This window comes from Phoxinus phoxinus (assembly GCF_949152265.1).
Source record: "Phoxinus phoxinus genome assembly, chromosome: 20".
NCBI classification, from domain to species: Eukaryota; Metazoa; Chordata; class Actinopteri; order Cypriniformes; family Leuciscidae; genus Phoxinus; species Phoxinus phoxinus.
The window spans coordinates 28,669,642-28,690,777 of NC_136895.1; the positions used below are offsets into that span (position 1 = coordinate 28,669,642).

Sequence of the window (21,136 nt, forward strand, 5' to 3'; positions counted from 1 at the left end):
AAATCTTACATGCAAATCTTAAGTCTTATTTGGTTTCAACTGAATAAATCAGATTTACAGGCTACTGTTCTTAACTTGACTATTTTAGCAACATGGCAAAAATGATGAAAGTCTTTCACTAAATGTAGAGCGAAAGCAGCTCGTTTTGTGAGTCAAAGTGAAACCTGCTGTGGTCTGATTTATCTACATCTAATGTGGTTTGACCTGTTAGTGGACAAACAGCTTCAACATCAGTGTCTATTATTAAATGAATGAGGTCAGTGAGTCTGTCAGTTTGTGGGTGAAGCGTTTCTTCATTAACTCTCCTGCTTAAATTAACCAAATAATCTGACTTTCACTCCATACAAAAAAAGTGTTACAGTTAAATCAAATGAATCCAATTACGAAATCAAACATTATCATTATCATACATAATTGATGCATTTTGAAGATTGACATCTGATCATCAACACAATTAGATACAAACATCTAATCTAATATTTCACTCTTTCATGACTTCCTGTTTTACAGGAAATGTTTTTGAGAATAAACTGTGACGAAGGTTCAGTCTTTATAGGGCGGATCACAAACACACACAGCATCAGTTCAGTCGTGTTTCTGATCAATCTGAGTGTTTCAGACATTTTAAGAGTTACTATTGTGGGCTTTTCAGTGAACCGATGAAGAAAATGTTTCTCAAATTAGTTTTGCTCTGTTTGTGTTTGTGGCGTCTGGATGGTGAGATTTCAATTTGTGTTTTTTATGTTTCTTTAGTTGTTTCTGGTCTGGTATCATGTAATAAATTACTGGTTAAATTAGTTCGAGAGGATCAACATTCACTGTTATTCTCATATAAATAATTGAACTGTCAGATCAAGTTTGAATTCAGCTCTAAACTCAGTTATTACGGATGTATTAAATAAAATAATATAAATATGAATTCAGATAATCAACAGCATTAGTTTAAATGTGATGTTAAAAATTACAGTAAAAGTTAATTTTTTTGTTATTGTTACATATCTAAATCTTTTTCCAATGATTAAAAGTATTTTTGTGAAGCTTCATCAAACCAACATCAAGTGATTTTAAAGCTTTAATCTGTTAAAAACTCTGTTCTTCAGGAGCGTTTGCTGATGATGAAGTGACGTCAGTGTCAGTGGCGGAGGGATATTCAGTCTCTCTAAACTCTGGTCTCACTGAAATGAAGGATGATGATGTGATTCAGTGGAGATTTGAAAACACTTTAATAGCAGAAATCAATAAACCGGCCGACAGATTCACTGTATATGAAGATGTTCTTGATGGGAGATTCAGAGACAGACTGAAGCTGGACAAACAAACTGGATCTCTGACCGTCACAAACACCACAACTGAACATGAAGGAGATTATCAACTACAGATCAACAGTGAGATCAAGAGATTCAGGCTCGCTGTCATTGGTGAGTTATATATTTGTTTCACTTGTTGTTGTTTTTTATTCAGCACAAAGATACAATTAATAATTCAAACTCCATTTTGCTTTTGGTGTTTGATGATATTCATTTCAAATTTAAATTTCAAACTATTTACTTTTATAAACCAATAAATTATCGTCTTAATCTGTGACGAACCCTGTCTCTGTTTGTTCTGTCTGTGTGTGTGTGTGTGTGTGTGTGTTTGTGTGTGTGTGTGTGTGTGTGTGTGTGTGTGTGTGTGTGTGTGTGTGTGTGTGTGTGGTGATTCAGTTCTGAAATTAATGAAGGAGGGAGATTCAGTCTCTCTAAACTCTGGTCGCACTGAAATGAAGGATGATGATGTGATTCTGTGGAGGTTTGGAAAAGAAAACACTTTAATAGCAGAAATCAATAAACGGTTCGACAGATTCACTGTATATGAAGATGTTCTTGATGGGAGATTCAGAGACAGACTGAAGCTGGACAATCAAACTGGATCTCTGACCGTCACACACACCACAACTGAACATGCTGGAGTTTATAGACTACAGATCAACAGTGTGATCAAGAGTTTCATTCTCGCTTTCACTGGTGAGTTCAAAAAATGTTTACACCTGTTTTTTAATGAAAACATTTAAATGAATTCATACACGATTTCGTTTTTGTTATTTTATATTGTTTATTTTTAATGTAAATTTTTAACTATTCAATTTAGTAAACCATTATAAAGTGATTTAACAGTATTAATATTTGCAAACCCTGTTTCTGTTTGTTCTCTGTGTGTTTGACAGTTGAAGTGAAGTCAGTGTCAGTGACGGAGGGAGATTCAGTCTCTCTAAACTCTGGTCTCACTGAAATGAAGGATGATGATGTGATTCAGTGGAGATTTGAAAACACTGTAATAGCAGAAATCAATAAACGGTTCGACAGATTCACTGTATATGAAGATGTTCTTGATGGGAGATTCAGAGACAGACTGAAGCTGGACAATCAAACTGGATCTCTGACCGTCACACACACCACAACTGAACATGCTGGAGTTTATGTGCTAGTGATCAACAGTGTTTCCAAGCCTTTTAGTCTCTTTGTCTTTGGTGAGTTAAATACTTTTTACCCCTGTTTTATGTTTTAATCAGGACAAATATACAATGAATAATTCAAACCTCATTTAGCTTTTGGTGTTTAATGATGATATTCATTTCAAATTTACATTTCAAACTATTTACTTTTATAAATCATTAACTGATCGTCTTAATCTGTGATGAACCGTGTGTGTGTGTGTGTGTGTGTGTGTGTGTGTGTGTGTGTGTGTGTGTGTGTGTGTGTGTGTGGTGATTCAGTCCTGGAGTCAGTGATTGAGAACGAGGGAGATTCAGTCTCTCTAAACTCTGGTCTCACTGAAATGAAGGATGATGATGTGATTCAGTGGAGATTTGGAGATGGAAACACTTTAATAGCAGAAATCAATAAACCGGCCGACAGAATCACTGTATATGAAGATGTTCTTGATGGGAGATTCAGAGACAGACTGAAGCTGGACAAACAAACTGGATCTCTGACCATCACACACACCACAACTGAACATGCTGGAATTTATGTGCTACAGATCAACAGTGAGAGAAAAGGTTTCAGTCTCTATGTCATTGGTGAGTTCAAAAACTTTGCACCTGTTTTTTCATTTAAAAAAAAATATGAATTCATACACCATTGAAAAAAAAAAGTGTATATTTTTTATTTATAATGTGATGCCAGTTTTTGCCTCCGTAGCAAGTATTTTGAGAGGTGTTTTTGACAAGAGCCACCGAATGACGATTACGGAAAAACGAATACAAAAGCTTCGGACTCAGTGTGCAAGGACCTTAACAAGGTTGTTGAGGCTGTTGAGGCTCTCGCAGCCTCTCGAGGAGAAAACAAAACAAATGAGCGCAGCACACACAAAGAAACTCAGTTAACATAGGCCTACTGCGGTAAATTTCAAAATGTGGTGTTTTTATATTTATAACACTTGATACAGTTCAGCAACATCACATGACCAAGAGTGCTGAAAGCCATCACGATCGAAAATGTGACACTGATATGACCGTTGTTGTAAAGTTTTTCTTGATCGAAGTAGAGACCAGTGAGACAGTTGGGATCGCGTTCAGAAGTTGTTATTTATTGAACACGGCTGCGGGTTCCAAAATCAGTCTAGACCTAACGGTCTTCCAACATCAGTCTAACTCTAAACAGTATACATTTTAATTTATACATTCCAATGGGGAGGAGACTTCTTGGGGTGGAGCCAAATTTAAACAAATCATACTACAGCAAGGAGGAGTTAATTCTTAGCTAAAACCGGTTTGGTAGGTTATCTAGAGGAACCAAGCAAAATCAGCATATTCACTCTATTGTATTGCCAATCTAATCAGTCTAATTCTTCAACGTCTGAGCTAGGAATCAACATAACTATTCACATGCTGATGCTGGCCAGGAACTCCGGTTCCAAGGCCCATCTCAGAACCATTAAAGACAAAAGGTGAAAGTCTCCCATACAGCTAGGCTGAAAGGTGAGAATCTCAACGACTCATTTAACTTACAATGGAGAGAACAGGAATTGCAACTTTGCTGAGCAGCTTAACCTTAAAAGCTAAATACAATATTCTTTACCTTGATGTCATGTAGGAAAGCATATCTGAAATAGATTCTTAAAATTTGTTATCCTTCACCGTTCAATAAACAAGTAATTAATTTTAAATCACTTACATTTTAGACGAAATATTGACTGTTTCTGTTCCATTTTAGCAGCGAAAATAGTTTGAATGAATCCAAACAAAGATCACAACATAGCGCGTCTCACAGCAAAACTCAATCGTGTTTTGAATGATTCAGTGTTTTGAATATATTTTTTTAAATCAGTCCAAACATATTTTTATTCAGGAGTTATGAAACGTTATATACAAAACGATAACTTTTGATAACAGTAGTCTACTGATACATTTTTTTTGCAAAAGCAAGGACTGGTGCTTGGAACTTGACGTGGAGTTGGTGAAGGGAGACAGGCTCGTCCAGGGCGGGCACTAGTGATTCATAGGGTCGGGCCAGACCCCCCAATGCCCGCCCATGGCTGCACAACCGGAGGCTGAAGTTTCAGGACTCCAGTTCTAGGACCCATAGTCAGTATATAAGATGGACACAGCAACCCCATAGATTTCAACGGAGAAAAGTGAAGCCCATTTGAAGCATCACTTCCTGATCGCCAGGCGAACTGCGCAGACTCAAACTGAGCTTGACGACGTAGATGTGACGTGAGTCTGACAGCTGTCAGTCTTCTAGTAGCTGTGCCGAGAGAAATCTGAATCATTCCCTTCTGAATCTCGCAGAGACGGAGAGCGTGAGCATTAGCTGTCCATGAGATAGCAGCGGGAGCAACTTTATCTCTCTCTTTGGGCTTCTGTCTTGACTTTATCAGACTTTATGCTCCACGTCCCCCCGATTGCCCGTGAGCTTCTCCGCCGGTCTATACGGTAATCTCTCGACTTGGTGACAGAGAGTCGATTGGTTATACGAAATCGTTAGCCTATCTTTACAAAAACGGCTTCTACGGGGCCATAACGTAAGATACAAAGTAATGGAGTCTTTGATACATTGTTGTTTTACTTTAGAAATAAATAATGGACAAATGGAGACTTTAAATGCCTCAGATGTAAAGTTATTCGCTGTCAAAGTGACTCCAAAATGAATGGGAGTCAATGTAATGCTAACAGCAGGTGATGGTCTGCTACAATGGCGGCGTCTGGGGAGGCTTCAGTTTCCGGCGGATGGATTACCCCCTTGCTAGGACCCTAGTTTTTTGTGACAGTGCCACCTACCGAACTTAACTCCTTTTGCGGGAAAGATCACAGACTTGTTAAAACATCACACTCTTACTTAATCTGGACAAACTGAGCATCATTAGAAAGATTTAAGACTCCAGCTTTGATATTTGACCACTGTTTATGATAAAACTGGTTTGCAGTGACATTAATTTCTTAATTTATGACAGGAGTGCAAAATTATTAATCTGTAACGTTCGTTATTTTGAATAGAAATCATCACTCATAAAGCATTCATTCACATCTTCTCCGGTTTATTTGTGTTCACATACATGCAATATACAGCATTCGCCAGGGCTCTTAGTCCAATGGTGCGCATATTTGGAGAAATAATGATCATCACATATTTGTAAAATCTTTTGTCATACAGAATAACATTTCTATTAATTTTCCACTGAATTATGAAATCTGAAGAGCTCAAACAGAACATAGCGATATCAGTCTCCTCTTCCTGATTTGCGTCAGTTATGATATCAGCGCTCTCTCATTCGCTGTACAGCTGTCAATCATCTCACGTGATTCAATGTGACCATAATCCTGCCCTTCTGCATGATGCGGTCCTGTGTACACTTCCTCATTCTGACATACGTAATAACAAAACTAAAGACACATCTCTTCACCTGAAACAAGCTAATAAATGCACGATTTCGAGTATATCTGGTTTGTGTGTGATTTTCGTGCGATTTGGAGTATTTTTGTATGAATAACGAATGTTACAGTATACATGCTAAGCAAGGTGTAGCCATTAGCTGCATATAAAATGCTAAATATAACATATTTCAATATCTTTTTTTGTCATAAAACCATTTAAATACCATTTATACCGTGACCGGAATATTATAAAAATAGTCAATGGTAGTTTAAAGTGAGCTTTAAGTAAAAGTGTAATATTAATATTTTAAATTGTGTCATGTAGCTTGATGCTAGGCTACTTGTTGATCTAATCCACCTGCTGCTGGAGCTTTTTTATTCCATAATCTTATCACATAAGGTCCCAAGTATAGTTTTTTTTTAAACTATACTTAAGATAATAGGTGGATCTTGATATGGCGCTGTCACAAAAAACTAGTGTCCTGAAACTGCAGCCTCTGGTTGTGAAGGAACATACTACTACGCCCATGGCGCTGGGACTGAGACTCAACCACACTACTCAAATTTCCCACATGGGGTCACTAAAATTAGTGTATATAAAAAGTGTATAAATTCAAAGACACATTCACAAAAAATATCTTCACAGAAAATTCAGTCAAGCCTTATAAAGTGTCAATTTCTCAATACTAATTTAATAATTACAGTAATTAAGTAATCATTTCCAATTATTACGAATGTTAGGGCACACTTTCGGGGTGAAACAATACACTTTAGAAGCAAACACAAAACCACTGTCAGCATTTTCATCATGTGCATTCAAACACCATTTCACGAAAATCAAATATGGCTATAACACACACGATATTATGCACGTCATTCACATTTGCTATGCACATACACATTACATTAACGACTTAGCTAACTCTTTTATAGAGATTTCGTATTGCCGTCACGTGCATCAATCAAACATCTTCGATCATCTCGAACCAGAAAATACACATACAAACACAGAATGAAACGAACACAGCCTATTACACCAAAATAAATGATGAGCATCACATTTACTCACATAGAACATCGATTAAATCAAGGATGATACTCAACTTGACACACACGACTGGATTCATCTCTCATGCACTGCTTTAGCCGTCTTTCTCTGTATCGCGCTATTAACACGTAATTATAGGCTACTCTCTTTCTTATAAGTTCAAATGCCACCTGGCTACAAATGTAAATTTTAAACCACTCAATTGAATAAACCATTATAAAATTATTTAACAGTATTAATCTTTGCAAACCCTGTTTCTGTTTGTTCTCTGTGTGTTTGACAGATGAAGTTGAGTCAGTGTTAGTGTGGGAGGGAGATCCAGTCTCTCTAAACGCTGGTCTCACTGAAATGAAGGATGATGATGAGATTCTGTGGATGTTTGGAGATGAAAACACTTTAATAGCAGAAATCAATAAACCGGCCGACAGAATCACTGTATATGAAGATGTTCTTGATGGGAGATTCAGAGACAGACTGAAGCTGGACAATCAAACTGGATCTCTGACCATCACACACACCACAACTGAATATGCTGGAGTTTATAAACTACTGATCAACAGTGTTCTCAAGCCTTTTACTCTCTTTGTCTTTGGTGAGTTATATTTTTGTTTCACTTGTTTTTTTATTTTAATCGGCACAAATATACTATTAATTATCAAACTCCATTTTGCTTTTGGTGTTTGATGATATTCATTTTAAATTAAAATTTCCAACTACAGTATTTACTTTATAAATCATTAACTGGTCATCTTTATCTGTGATGAACCCTATTTCTGTTTGTTCTGTGTGTGTGTGTGTGTGTGTGTGTGTGTGTGTGTGTGTGTGTGTGTGTGTGGTGATTCAGGACTGAAGTCAGTGAAGAAGGGAGATCCAGTCTCTCTAAACTCTGGTCTCACTGAAATAAAGGATGATGATGTGATTCAGTGGAGATTTGGAGATGAAAACACTTTAATAGCAGAAATCAATAAACCGGCCGACAGATTCACTGTATATGAAGATGTTCTTGATGGGAGATTCAGAGACAGACTGAAGCTGGACAAACAAACTGGATCTCTGACCGTCACACACACCACAACTGAACATGCTGGAGTTTATAAACTACAGATCAACAGTGAGATCAAGAGTTTCATGCTCGCTGTCATTGGTGAGTTCAAACATTTTTTAACCTGTTTTTTAATGAAAAAATTTAAATTAATTCATATACAGTCCTGTTTTTGTTATTTTATAGTTTATTTTTAATGTATATTTTAAACTATTCAATTTAGTAAACCATTATAAAGTGATTTATCAGTATTAATCTTTGCAAAGCATGTTTCTGTTTGTTCTGTGTGTTTTACAGATGAAGTTGAGTCAGTGTCAGTGATTGAGGGAGATTCAGTCTCTCTAAACTCTGGTCTCACTGAAGTTGAGGATGATGATGTGATTCAGTGGAAGATTGGAGATGAAAACACTTTAATAGCAGAAATCAATAATCGGGCCGACAGATTCACTGTATATGAAGATGTTCTTGATGGGAGATTCAGAGACAGACTGAAGCTGGACAAACAAACGGGATCTCTGACCGTCACACACACCACAACTGAACATACCGGAGATTATAAACTACTGATCAACTATGAGATCAAGATTTTCATTCTCGCTGTCATTGGTGAGTTCAAAAACGTTTAAACCTGTTTTTTAATGAAAAAATTTAAATGAATTAATATACAATTTTGTTTTTCTTATTTTATATTGTTTATTTTTAATGTAAATTTTAAACAATTCAATTTAGTAAATCATTATAAAGTGATTTAATATTAATCTTTGCAAACCCTGTTTCTGTTTGTTCTCTGTGTGTTTGACAGATGAAGAGAAGTCACTGTCAGTGATGAAGGGAGATTCAGTCTCTCTAAACTCTGGTCTCACTGAAATGAAGGATGATGATGTGATTCAGTGGAGATTTGGAGATGAAAACACTTTAATAGCAGAAATCAATGTAACGGCCGACAGAATCACTGTATATGATGATGTTCTTGATGAAGGATTCAGAGACAGACTGAAGCTGGACAAACAAACTGGATCTCTGACCATCACACACACCACAACTGAACATACTGGACTTTATGAACTACAGATCAACAGTGAGATCAAGAGTTTCATTCTCACTGTCATTGGTGAGTTCAAAAACGTTTAAGACATTAAATAAAATAAAATAAAAAAATGATAAAAAAAGAAAATATATTCAGGTGCTTAGAGGATCGGGCGGCAGTCGAAGGCGGGGGCCTCGACAACCCGATCCCTGGACACGGAAACTAGCTGTACAGACGTGGAACGTCACCTCGCTGGCAGGGAAGGAGACTGAGATTGTGCGTGAGGTTGAGAGGTTCCGACTAGAGATAGTCGGGATCACTTCCACCTACGGCTTGGGCTCTGGAACCACACTCCTTGAGAGAGGATGGACTCTTCATCACTCTGGAGTTGCCCATGGTAAGAGGCGGCGGGCTGGTGTGGGTTTGCTTATAGCCCCCCAGCTCAGCCGCCATGTGTTGGAGTTTACCCCGGTGAACAAGAGGGTCGTTTCCCTGCGCCTACGGGTCGGGGATAGGTCTCTCACTGTCGTGTGTGCCTACGGGAAAGTACTCTGACTGGGGACTCCGTTGTTCTACTGGGGGACTTCATGCCCACGTGGGCAGCGACAGTGACACCTGGAGGGGCGTGATTGGGAGGAACGGCCCTTCTGATCTGAACTCGAGCGGTGTTCAGTTATTGGACTTCTGTGCTAGTTAAAGTTTGTCCAAAACTAACACCATGTTCAAGCATAAGGGTGCACGTGGCATCAGGACACCCTAGGCCATAGGTCGATGATCGACTTTGTGGTCATTTCATCTGACTTCCGGCCATATGTCTTGGACACTCGGGTGAAGAGAGGGGCGGAGCTGTCATCTGATCACCACCTGGTGGTGAGTTGGATCCGATGGCGGGGGAGGAAGCTGAACAGACTCGCTCGACAGACTACACGACTCAGACCCAAGCGTACTGTAAGGATCTGCTAGGAACGTTTGGCAGAGTCTCCTGTCAGAGAGATCTTCAACTCCCACCTCCGGCAGAGCTTCGACCGGATCCTGAGGGAGGCTGGAGATATTGAGTCCGAGTGGACCATGTTCTCCACCTCCATTGTCGACGCGGCCTCTCGGAGCTGTGGCCGTAAGGTCTCCGGTGCCTGTCGAGGCGGCAATCCCCGAAGTACACCAGAAGTAAGTGATGCCGTCAAGCTGAAGGAAGAGTCCTATCGGGACTGGTTGGCTTGTGGGACTCCTGAGGCAGCTGACAGGTACCAGCAGGCCAAGCGAAGTGGATGAGATCTGCCCTGAGTACCTCAAGTCTCTGGATGTTGTGGGGCTGTCTTGGCTGACACGTCTCTGCAGCAACGCTTGGTGGTCAGGAACAGTACCTCTGGGATGGCAGACCGGGGTGGTGGTCCCTATTTTTAAGAAGGGGGCCCGGAGGGTGTGTTCAAACTATAGGGGGATCACACTTCTCAGCCTCCCTGGGAAAGTCTATGCCAGGGTAGTGGAGAGGAGAATATGGCCGATAGTAGAACCTCGGATTCAGGAGGAACAGTGCGGTTTTCGTCCCGGTTGTGGAACACTGGACCAGCTCTATACCCTCTCTAGGGTGCTGGAGGGTTCATGGGAGCTTGCCCAACCAATCCACATGTGTTTTGTGGATTTGAGAAGGCATTCGACTGTGTCCCTTGAGGCATCCTATGGAGGGTGCTCTGGGAGTATGGGGTCCGGGTCCTTTGCTAAGGGCTGTCCAGTCCCTGTACAACAGGAGCAGGAGCTTGGTCCGCATTGCCGGCAGTTAGTCAGATTTGGGGACCACAAGATTTCGTCTCTGCTCTTTGCGGATGATGTTGTCATGCTGGCCCCTTCAGACCAGGACCTTCAGCATGCACTGGGACGGTTTGCAGCCTAGTGTGAAGCGGCTGGGATGAGAATCAACGCCTCCAAATCCGAGGCCATGGTCCTCAGTCGGAAAAGGGTGGCTTGCCCACTTCAGGTTGCTGGAGAGTTCCTGCCTCAAGTGGAGGAGTTCAAGTATCTTAGCGTCTTGTTCACGAGTGAGGGAAGGATGGAACGGGATATTGACAGACGGATCGGTGCAGCTTCTGCAGTAATGCGGTCGATGTACCGGTCTGTCGTGGTGAAGAAAGAGCTGAGCCGCAAGGCTTTCTCCGCAGGGTGGCTGGTCGATCCCTTAGAGATGGGGTGAGAAGCTCGGTCACTCGGGAGGAGCTCAGAGTAGAGCCGCTGCTCCTCCACATCGAGAGGGGTCAGCTGAGGTGGCTCGGGCACCTATTCCGGATGCCTCCTGGACGCCTTCCCGCGAAGGTGTTCCGGGTGTGTCCCACCGGGAGGAGACCCCGGGGAAGACCTAGGACACGCTGGAGGGACTATGTCTCTTGGCTTGCCTGGGAACGCCTCGGTGTCCCCTGGAAGAGCTGGAGGAAGTGTCTAGGGAAAGGAAAGATATTTAAGTCTTTGGTAAAAACCTACCTGTTCTCTTTATCATATTGATCTCTTTTTTTAATTATTTCTACTATTTTACATCTGAGTCGATAAGGCTACTCGTAGCTTTGCTGCTTTTAATGCGTTTTATGGGTTGTTTTGCTGTTTTTAATTTTCTTATGTGTGTTCTGTAAAGCACTTTGGTCTGTCGAAGCGGCTGTTTAAATGTGCTATATAAATAAATGAACTTGAACTTGAGGGAAGTCTGGGCATCTCTGCTTAGACTGCTAACCCCGCAACCCGGCCCCGGAAAAGCGGAAGAAGATAAATGGATATACAATTTTGTTTTTGTCATTTTATTTTGTTAGTTTATTTTTAATGTAAATTTTTAACTATTCAATTTAGTAAACCATTATAAAGTGATTTAACAGCAGTGTTGGGAGTAACGCGTTACAAAAGTAATTAATTACTGTAATGCATTGCTTTTTGCTGTAACGCGGTAATGTAAGGCATTACAGGGGGGAAAAAGTAATATTTTACTCGGTACAAATGTCAATAACGCGCGTTACAAGCATTGTTAGTTAACCTGGAATAAAGTGGTAGTTTTTTTTTTCTTCATACAAATTCGCCAAAATCACAGCGAGATCAGCAGAGGAGAAACGTCCGCGCAAAATGTTTCACTTCCTGTACGTTAATCAGACAGAGCCGAGATGAGTGAGCCTGCAGCGGATAGTACATTCTCAATCTCAACAGCGAGAGAGGGAGTTTCTGCTTACCAGTCGCAGTGGTCCAGCGCCGTTTCCATGGCAACTCTGCGCCGCGGCCGCTCCAGTGTTTGAAAGCGACATGAATGTTCAAAGTTCACGCGCACGGCCATTGATTAAACCACGTCAAAATCATGCAGCATTATCAAACATCTAGAATTAGAACATTACTTAAATAAAAATCTCATTAATATTAAATTATACATTTAAAACTGATTTTGGAGATCTATGACTCGTTCATAGACCAAATGGCCTATGCCCACACTACTGCAGTGACTCACAATAATAATAAAAAAAAAAAAAAAAAAAATTTAGCTTAGTTATTATTCATTACTAGTTATTTTTATTTTTGCTAAAGTTTAAGCCTAAAGTTTACCCCGGGCTTAAAGTAAAAAGATGTCTGTACCATGCGTCCATGCAAAGTACCATGGTTATATCTGAGGTAGTATGTACCATGGTAATATGTACGGCAGAATGTACCATGGTTATATCTGAGGTACTAGGGCATGTACCATGGTAAATCTGAGGTACCATACTATGTACCATAGTAACATACTGTACAGTATAGTACTTCAGATATTATCATGGTACCATGATAATATCTGAAGTACTATAAAGTATGTACCATGGTTATATCTGAGGTACTATGGTATGTACCATGGTAGGTACCATGGTAAATCTGAGGTACCATACTATGTACCATAGTAACATCTACAGTATCATGCAATGACCATGGTACCATGATAATAGCTATCTGAAGTACTATATAGTATGTACCATGGTTAGATGTAAGGTACCATGGTACTACTATGGTATACCATGGTATGTACTATAGTACATCATGGTAAAATTTATTATGGGTCCAAGCTCAGTCGGATACCACATCACCTTCTACTGGATGTGTAATGAGCTAATTTAGCATCATACGCTACATTTAGATTGCCAAATCCATATTTGCAGTTATTTTGGTGAGAGTAACTTAAAAGTAATGCAATAGTAGTGTAATGCCTTACATTTTAAATACAGTAATATTGTAATGTAACGAATTACTTTGAAATGACAGTAACAAGTAATAAATAACGCATTACTGTTTCGAAGTAACTTGCCCAACACTGTTTAACAGTATTAATCTTTGCAAACCCTGTTTCTGTTTGATCTCTGTGTTTGACAGATGAAGTTGAGTTAGTGTCAGTGATGGAAGGAGATTCAGTCTCTCTAAACTCTGATCTCACTGAAATGGAGTATGATGATGTGATTCTGTGGAGGTTTGAAAAAACTTTAATAGCTGAAATCCATACACAGTTCGACAGATTCACTGTATATGATGTTCTTGATGGGAGATTCAGAGACAGACTGAATCTGGACAATCAAAATGGATCTCTGACCGTCACAAACACCACAATTGAACATGCTGGACTTTATGAACTACTGATCAACAGTGAGATTTTCAAGAGTTTCATTCTCGCTGTCATTGGTGAGTTCAAAAACGTTTTAACCTGTTTTTTAATTAAAATTATTTTATAATTATAATAATAATGATAACATTTTATTTATAATGAGCTTTTCTAAAACCCAAAGCGCTACAGGCAGTAAAAACAAATAAAGTACAGAAGTACAAGAGTAATACAAAAATAATCATTACAGTACAACACAGTAAAATACTAATCATGACAGTCTTTATAAGCAATTTTAAAAAGATGAGTTAACAACTTCTTAAAACTGGCTAATGTGGGAGCATCTCTAACAATAAGAGGAAGTGTATTCCATAACCTGGGTGCAGCAACAGAGAAAGCTCTCTCCTCCATAGATTTTAATCTACAGGGAGGCTGCTGAAGAGTAAGCGAATCAGTAGACAGAAGGGAAAGGGAAGACGCGTACAGGCTGATTAAGTCACAGATATAAGAAGGGGCTATTTCGTGCATAGCTTTGTATGCGAGTGTGTGAGTTTTAAAAGCAATACGCGACTGAACAGGAAGCCAATGCAAGCTATATGCAAGCTGCAAGCACACCTGTAATGTGCTGACGGGGTGAAGTGTATGCAAGCACACGTGCTGCTGAATTCTGGATGTACTGCAGCCGTTTTATAGATTTAACAGGTAAACCAACAAATAGTGCATTACAATAATCAATCCTAAATTAAAAATAAACAATATAAAGTAACAAAAACAAAATTGTATATGAATTCATGTAAATTTTAAACTATTCCATTTAGTAAACCATTATAAAGTGATTTAACAGTATTAATATTTGCAAACCCTGTTTCTGTTTGTTCTCTGTGTGTTTGACAGATGAGGTGAAGTCAGTATTAGTGAAGGAGGGAGATTCAGTCTCTCTAAACTCTCTCACTGAAGTTAAGAATTATGTGATTCAGTGGAGATTTGGAGATGAAAACACTTTAATAGCAGAAATCTGTAAACCGGCCGACAGATTCACTGTATATGAAGATGTTCTTGATGGGAGATTCAGAGACAGACTGAAGCTGGACAAACAAACTGGATCTCTGACCGTCACACACACCACAACTGAACATGCTGGAGATTATAAACTACTGATGTTTTCAGGAAGATTGCCATCAAAATCATTCAGAGTTTCTGTCTATGGTGAGTAGAGATCATTTGTCTTATCCTTTAAAGGTGCTGTATGGAGTTTTTCTACTAAAATGAATCCATTTTTTATTACCCGTGTGTGAAGGGGTTGTAATCTCACAATAAAATGATCCACTTGGCGGGTTTTACTATTACCTCTGAAAGCAAGTATTCCTATTTCTATGTGAAGTCTCCGGGTCGGATTTGCCGCGAAATCCGGTGCCGTGAGACCTGCATGCGCGCTCCCGAGCGTCTCGCCTCTCGCCTCCTGACTTTGCACTCAACAGCGACGACACTGCAACTTTATGACATGGAGTCTGCTAATACTAGGAAACGACCAGCACAACACAAACTCCACATAATAATAAAACACAAAAGAAAGCACGCGCACGAGCACTCGCTTGTAAACGTATTGGTTGCAATCTGAAACATCACCGCTAGATGCCGCTGAAAACTCCATACAGCACCTTTAAATATTCTTATTTACATATTGAATTGTTTGAATCGTTTTATAGTTTGAGATGACAGACCGTATAAAAACTCAGTTGGAACCAAATATAATATTGTTGATTAGATTTGATCATATTTCTCTGTATTCAGAAATATTAGTTGATGTCAGCGCTGATATTAGTGTTTATTGACTGATCTGATCTCAGTCTGATGTGTTTATCCCTCAGACTCTGTCCACTGTTGTGGTCCTACTGAAGCTGTGATCCGATTGGTCCTCTCTGCTCTGGTGGGCGTGGCTACTGTCATCATTGTGGTTTATGACATCAGATCCAGAAGAGCTAAACGAGATCAAGCACATATTCACACATCAGGTGCATGATTGATGATGTCATTTCTCACAAAGTGATTTTGCATGTATAAGTATCTGTGAGATATATTAATGTATGGCTTTTTATGTTTATCTTTTTCAGGAAGTATTGAAATCTAAAGCAGAACGTCGAAGTTTAAAGGTTCTTCAAGTGTGTTTTTGTTCTTCTAATGTTTTTTTTTTTCATAATAAATACTGATGATTATTTGAGTTTGTGCTTCAGTGCCAGATTTTAACAGTGTCACTCTGTTTATATTGCTACTGCTGTATATCTGTCATATGTTTTTTCTTGCCTTTATCAATAAAGTTTCTCACTCTGAGGTTCAAGAGTCTCTCCATGATTTATTCAGGAATAAAAACTTTATGTATATTTTAAATATTTCAGCAGTGTACTCTGAGGTGACGTGATTTACACGTTTCACAGAACAATCATTAAACTCTCTGTGACTTCTCACAAATGATGATCTGATCACAACTGCATCTCTCTTTACTCTAATACTGTTTCAAAAATAATTAGATTTGTTTTGCCGTTTATACTTCCTCTAAGTGATCTTTAATGAGTAATACTGTCTAATACAGTAGATTATCAAAGAATGCTTTAATTATTTAGTGTCACGTGTTTATTTCTCTGTATGTCTCTGCCTGCCCTTATGAATAAAGTTTTCTCACTCTGAGATTCATGAGTCTCTAATTGTTTTATTAAATTTAATATCTCACACCCACAGTTACCATAAATAAGGGTAGGGCTGGGCGATAAAACGATAACGATAATCATCGCGATATAATTTCTCGATAAAACGATATCAAGAGTTCGATAAATGTTCGATAATGTTTTTGCGCCAAAAGCGGAACGAATCTCATTTGAACCGCGCGCCACACGGACCGTTTATCCGCTCGGCTCAAAGTCCAAACGGCAGCGCAGCGCGAGTTCACTAGAGCAGACGCGTTTACTCTGATCGGTCTCGGTCACGAGATCCAGTGAGAAGCGCTTGAATTCAGCGAGGAACACAAATGTCTCAGTGATTTAAACCAGTTTAAAGGCAGATGAGACCGCGCTGACGAACATGAGAAACACTGTGCGCAACGATACAGTCAGAAGGCTTTTCCGTCTACACATTCCCATCATTTACCACGGATTTAACGTTACTGTAACGTTAGCCTAGTAATATTAACTGCACCATTAAATGTGGGATATATATACTGAATTGTATAATATTATTAATGGAGACAATGTATTAAAGGACTAATGGAATATAATTTACAGTTTTTAATAATGCATTTAGGCTACTGGTTTTCATACAAATACCATAGAAACCATAAAGTTACATTTTATCTGTGGTTATCATGATCTAAATGCATGATACTGGCTGACCAATGGTTAATTTTAATAAAACTAAAGAATATTACATTTTACCAAATAAAAATAATGTTACTTTTTTTTAAACAGATGTTACTGTTTTTGTTAATGAACATAAATTGTCTATAGTAAATCTGCATCCTAACTCAAGGATAATACTACTGAAATAAAGATATTTATTTTGTTAAGGAAAAATGTCAAATGTTTGAATGTTCTACCTCGGATTTGTGAATGTTCACCTGTTTGGCAAGTGTTTGTCATGATATGTTCTGACAATAAAGAGTAGTTTAAAAACACAACGCTCTTGTTTCTACAGCTTTCACTTAGGAGTAAAATCTGTCTTTAAACTTGAAATAAATAAAGATTTGACATTTATCGATATCGACTGATATATAAACAAATATTGTGATATTTTTTTTTGGCCATATCGCCCAGCCCTAAATAAGGGTGAGGTTGCAAAATCAGCAGGTTGGGCCTGAGGACAGACTGACCAGATCTGAGGCCCCATCCACACTACTGAGGCCTGAGAACCCTGTCTGAGTCGGCCAGAACGGGACCGCCATCATCAGATGTCTCACTTCGTCCGTCTGTACTCTGAGCAGAACCGATGAGAGCAGTCAGATCAGCGAAGGCATAAAGGCTGGTCCTGGGTCACTCCTGCGCCAGAGCATCCTCTCCCAGAGGCAACGAAGGAGACCGGGAGAACCAGAGCGGGCAATGCGTAGTCATGCTCGAAGCAAACAGATCCACTTCCACTCGGCCGAACCTCTGCCACACGAGGCTTGCCACTTGAGGGTGTAGTGCTCTTGGTCTGTGCCCAAAGGAGGACACGCCTCGCCAGCCTGCACACACACTTATAGCGCACGATAACGCATGCAGCACTTAAATGCAGCCAGTCGTGTGAAGCGAGTGTTGGTAGCATAGACAAGCATTAATCACATGAAGTGAGGCTGACCATGGAGAGAGAGCTGAGCCAGTTTTCTTAAACCCAATCCCCACTAACATGCAGAGAGAGATGGGAAAACCCCGTCAGCTGACTCTATACCCCAAGCCAGTTGGCCTAGCACTAAAACAGCCATAAGGATTTACTCTTACATGTGCACTCATTCACACAATATTGTTCAGCTCAACATTTCCAGTTGGGCTGACAAGAGTAGAGTAATTAGTCATGCTAAATAGTGTTGGTAGCATGAAGTGCCACAAACCTGTAATGTTTTTTTCTCTTTGTTTATCTACAGAAATGTGGTTTGATCTGCTGGGGGGATAAACAGCTTCTGCTGGATGTTTGTGGTCATTGTGTGTGTCAGAGTTTGTGGCTGAAGCATTTTTCCCCCAGATAGTATGATAAACTCCTGCACGAGCGCTTTAAGAGTGCATGCTTTCACTGCGTGATATTATAATGCACAGTTTATATAATAAGCTTATAATTGTCTGTTTCTATTGATTGCATCTGCAACCTAGTTATACACATATCAATATCTATATCTGCAATGGACATTTAACAGATTATTTCCAAAGGATTTAGTTTATCATTAATGTGATAATTCATATTGAGTTATACATAAAATAAACGAACCAGCACATTTTAACCTCTGAAAGTTTATCGTCTATCTGTCTGTAATTTAACCCTCTGGGGTCTGAGGGGTTTTTGGGGCCCTTGAGATGTTTTGACATGCCCTGACATTTGTGCTTATCTCAGCTACTTACAACATACCTTTGGCCAACTCGTAATTATGCTGTATTCAGCACAAACTCTGCTACAATAATATGTGAGCAAAATGGAAGGTACATGTTTGCATTTTATAGAAAAAAAAATATGCGTGGTTAGTAAGTTTTGGGGAAAAAAATTGTCACTGCAATGAGCCCATATAACGCATACTGAATAGTTTGGCACAAGACTTTTGAGTTACCATTCTTGTAGGCTAGAATGTTTACTACAAAATGATGTGAAAATCATTCTGATCACTCTTTCACAAAACAACAATATAACGATTTAAACTTTGTAAGTCAGTTTTTGTGCCAGCACTGCTGTATGCGTAGGCATGTTGATGGCCATGAATATGAATGTGGGGAGACAATAGACACTCCCCCAATGGCTAATGCCCCATCACGGTGCTGTGAGGCAGAGAGGAGAATCTGAGAATGAGAAGAGATTCAAAGGTTTTGTTTTTTAATCTGTTTTTATTGTAATTCCTCTATGTGGAGGAACTAAATGTTGTGCCTCATAAGACCACAGTGCTACCGTACATATATAAACATATAGTACCAGTCAAACGTTTGGACACATTACCATTTTTTATATTTTTGGAAGGCTGCATTTATTTGATTAAAACAAATACAGAAACAACAGTAATATTGTGAAATATTACAAATTAAAATAATGATTTTCTATTCTAATATACTTTAAAATATAATTTATTTATATAAGCTGAATTTTCAGCATCATTACTCCAGTCTTTAGTGTCACATGATCCTTCAGAAATCAGTATAATATCCTGATATGATAATCAGGTATTATCAATGTTGGAAACCGTTGTGCTGCTTAATATTTTTTTATAACCTGTGATACTTTTTTCAGGATTCACTGATTAAAAAGAACAGCATTTATTCAAAATAAAATATCTTTCCTAACATTATAAGTCATTACTATCACTTAACACATCCTTTCAAAAAAAGAAAGAAAGGTAGTGTATACAGTTACAAAATATTTTAAATAAATGCTGTTCTTTAATATTTTTTTATTCATCAAAGAATCCTGAAAAAACTATCACAGGTTATAAAAAATAATAAGCAACACAACTGTTTCCAACACTGATTTAAAAAAAAAAATCATCATATCAGAATGATTTCTGAAGGATCATGTGACACTGAAAACTGAAGTAATGATGAATCACAGAAATTAATAACATTTTAAAATATACAGTTAGGCTATTTTAAATTGTAATACTATTTTACAATATCATTGTTTTTTTCTGTATTTTCTTATCAAATAAACGCAGAGTTGATGAGCATAAGAGACTTCTTCTAAAAACATAAAAAATGTTTGCAAACTTTTGATACCTATATAAAATTCTACATATACCTATATAACCTATATAGACATAACCTAAATATAACTGTATAAGCTGCTATATAACCGGATTGCCGCCAGTAGTCCCTGATGGAGCTGACCTTCACCATGGCCATGTAAAACAGCAGCCGAATATAACGGTACATCTCACTGATGCTGACATCTGTCCATTTATATTTGCAGCCCTTTGCAGTTGCCTTGGCAGCCTGAGCATTGGTGTTGTGGCACAGAGTTGACAGCACTTTCTGAAAAAAATAGTTTAAAAAGACTCATGGGCGAATGTGAGTCAACAGAGCTCAGTTGCGGTCCAGTTTCCCGTGTGGGCAGGAATCGCGCAGTCTGTGCAACCATGTCCACATCAGTCTCGGTTTTCCACGACAGGGTGGACTTGAACCTGTTGCTTGCCTGCTTGTTTGCCTTGGCTCTCTTCGGGACAGGTGTTTGGACATGTTCATTGTCACATCTGTTGATAACAATCAAAGAAACTGTATTATTATCATTATCAACCACTAATGGCCATGGATTAAAAAAAAGACAACAGTTTTTGTCATTTCACAAGAATATAGGTAGGCCCTACTTGTATATTATGACGATGTAAACACAATTACATTTCATCAGTAAAATATTACGTCTGTGCACGGTTCTCGATGCGCACTGAGACCTGAACGACACCTGCGCAGGTGCCCCTCTGCGGTGCTGGAGGAGGAGAGCGTGATGCAGACACATTCCTAAAAAAAAAATTAAAAACCTGTTAGCATACATTATCCAAAGATGGGCAATTAATGGGTATGGACGCACAATGCATGTATATATCTGTTGATGGGCCATAGGACGGAGAAATATCTATTTATGGGCCATAGACCACGTCACCGCGAGTATTTGTTGATGGGCCATATAGACCGCACGCATTTAGAGCATTTCAAACATTTACACCTGTATTCACAATCATCTGTGCATAAGGCAATATTTTAGCAAGATAAGTGTCATAGGCTAATCAAAACCGAACATTTATATATAAAAATATAATGTCTAGTATTTAGACAGTATCATATTTTACCGGAGGCTGAAATATATTTGCACTAAATCATATTTACACCTAAGCAGATATTCGCAAATAAGCTACATTACGCATAAGTCAGTATTTTTAGCAT

The 21,136-nt window shown here is 38.9% G+C and overlaps 1 protein-coding gene and 1 long non-coding RNA gene across 2 annotated transcripts in view; both read left to right on the plus strand.

Moving 5' to 3' along the window:
- The window catches only part of LOC306988040, a 403,025-nt gene that overhangs the window by 246,347 nt on the left and 135,542 nt on the right, over window positions 1–21,136 (plus strand). The gene's annotated exons all lie outside the window — the stretch shown is intronic.
- On the plus strand, window positions 1,356–13,331 carry LOC306988775 (uncharacterized protein; the record flags this gene model as incomplete). Its single annotated transcript, XM_079593924.1, has 7 exons — window positions 1,356–1,418; window positions 2,839–3,058; window positions 7,186–7,494; window positions 7,747–8,046; window positions 8,242–8,550; window positions 8,747–8,762; window positions 13,328–13,331. 7 exons carry the CDS (start codon window positions 1,356–1,358, stop codon window positions 13,329–13,331), a joined length of 1,221 nt encoding a protein of 406 aa, XP_079450050.1.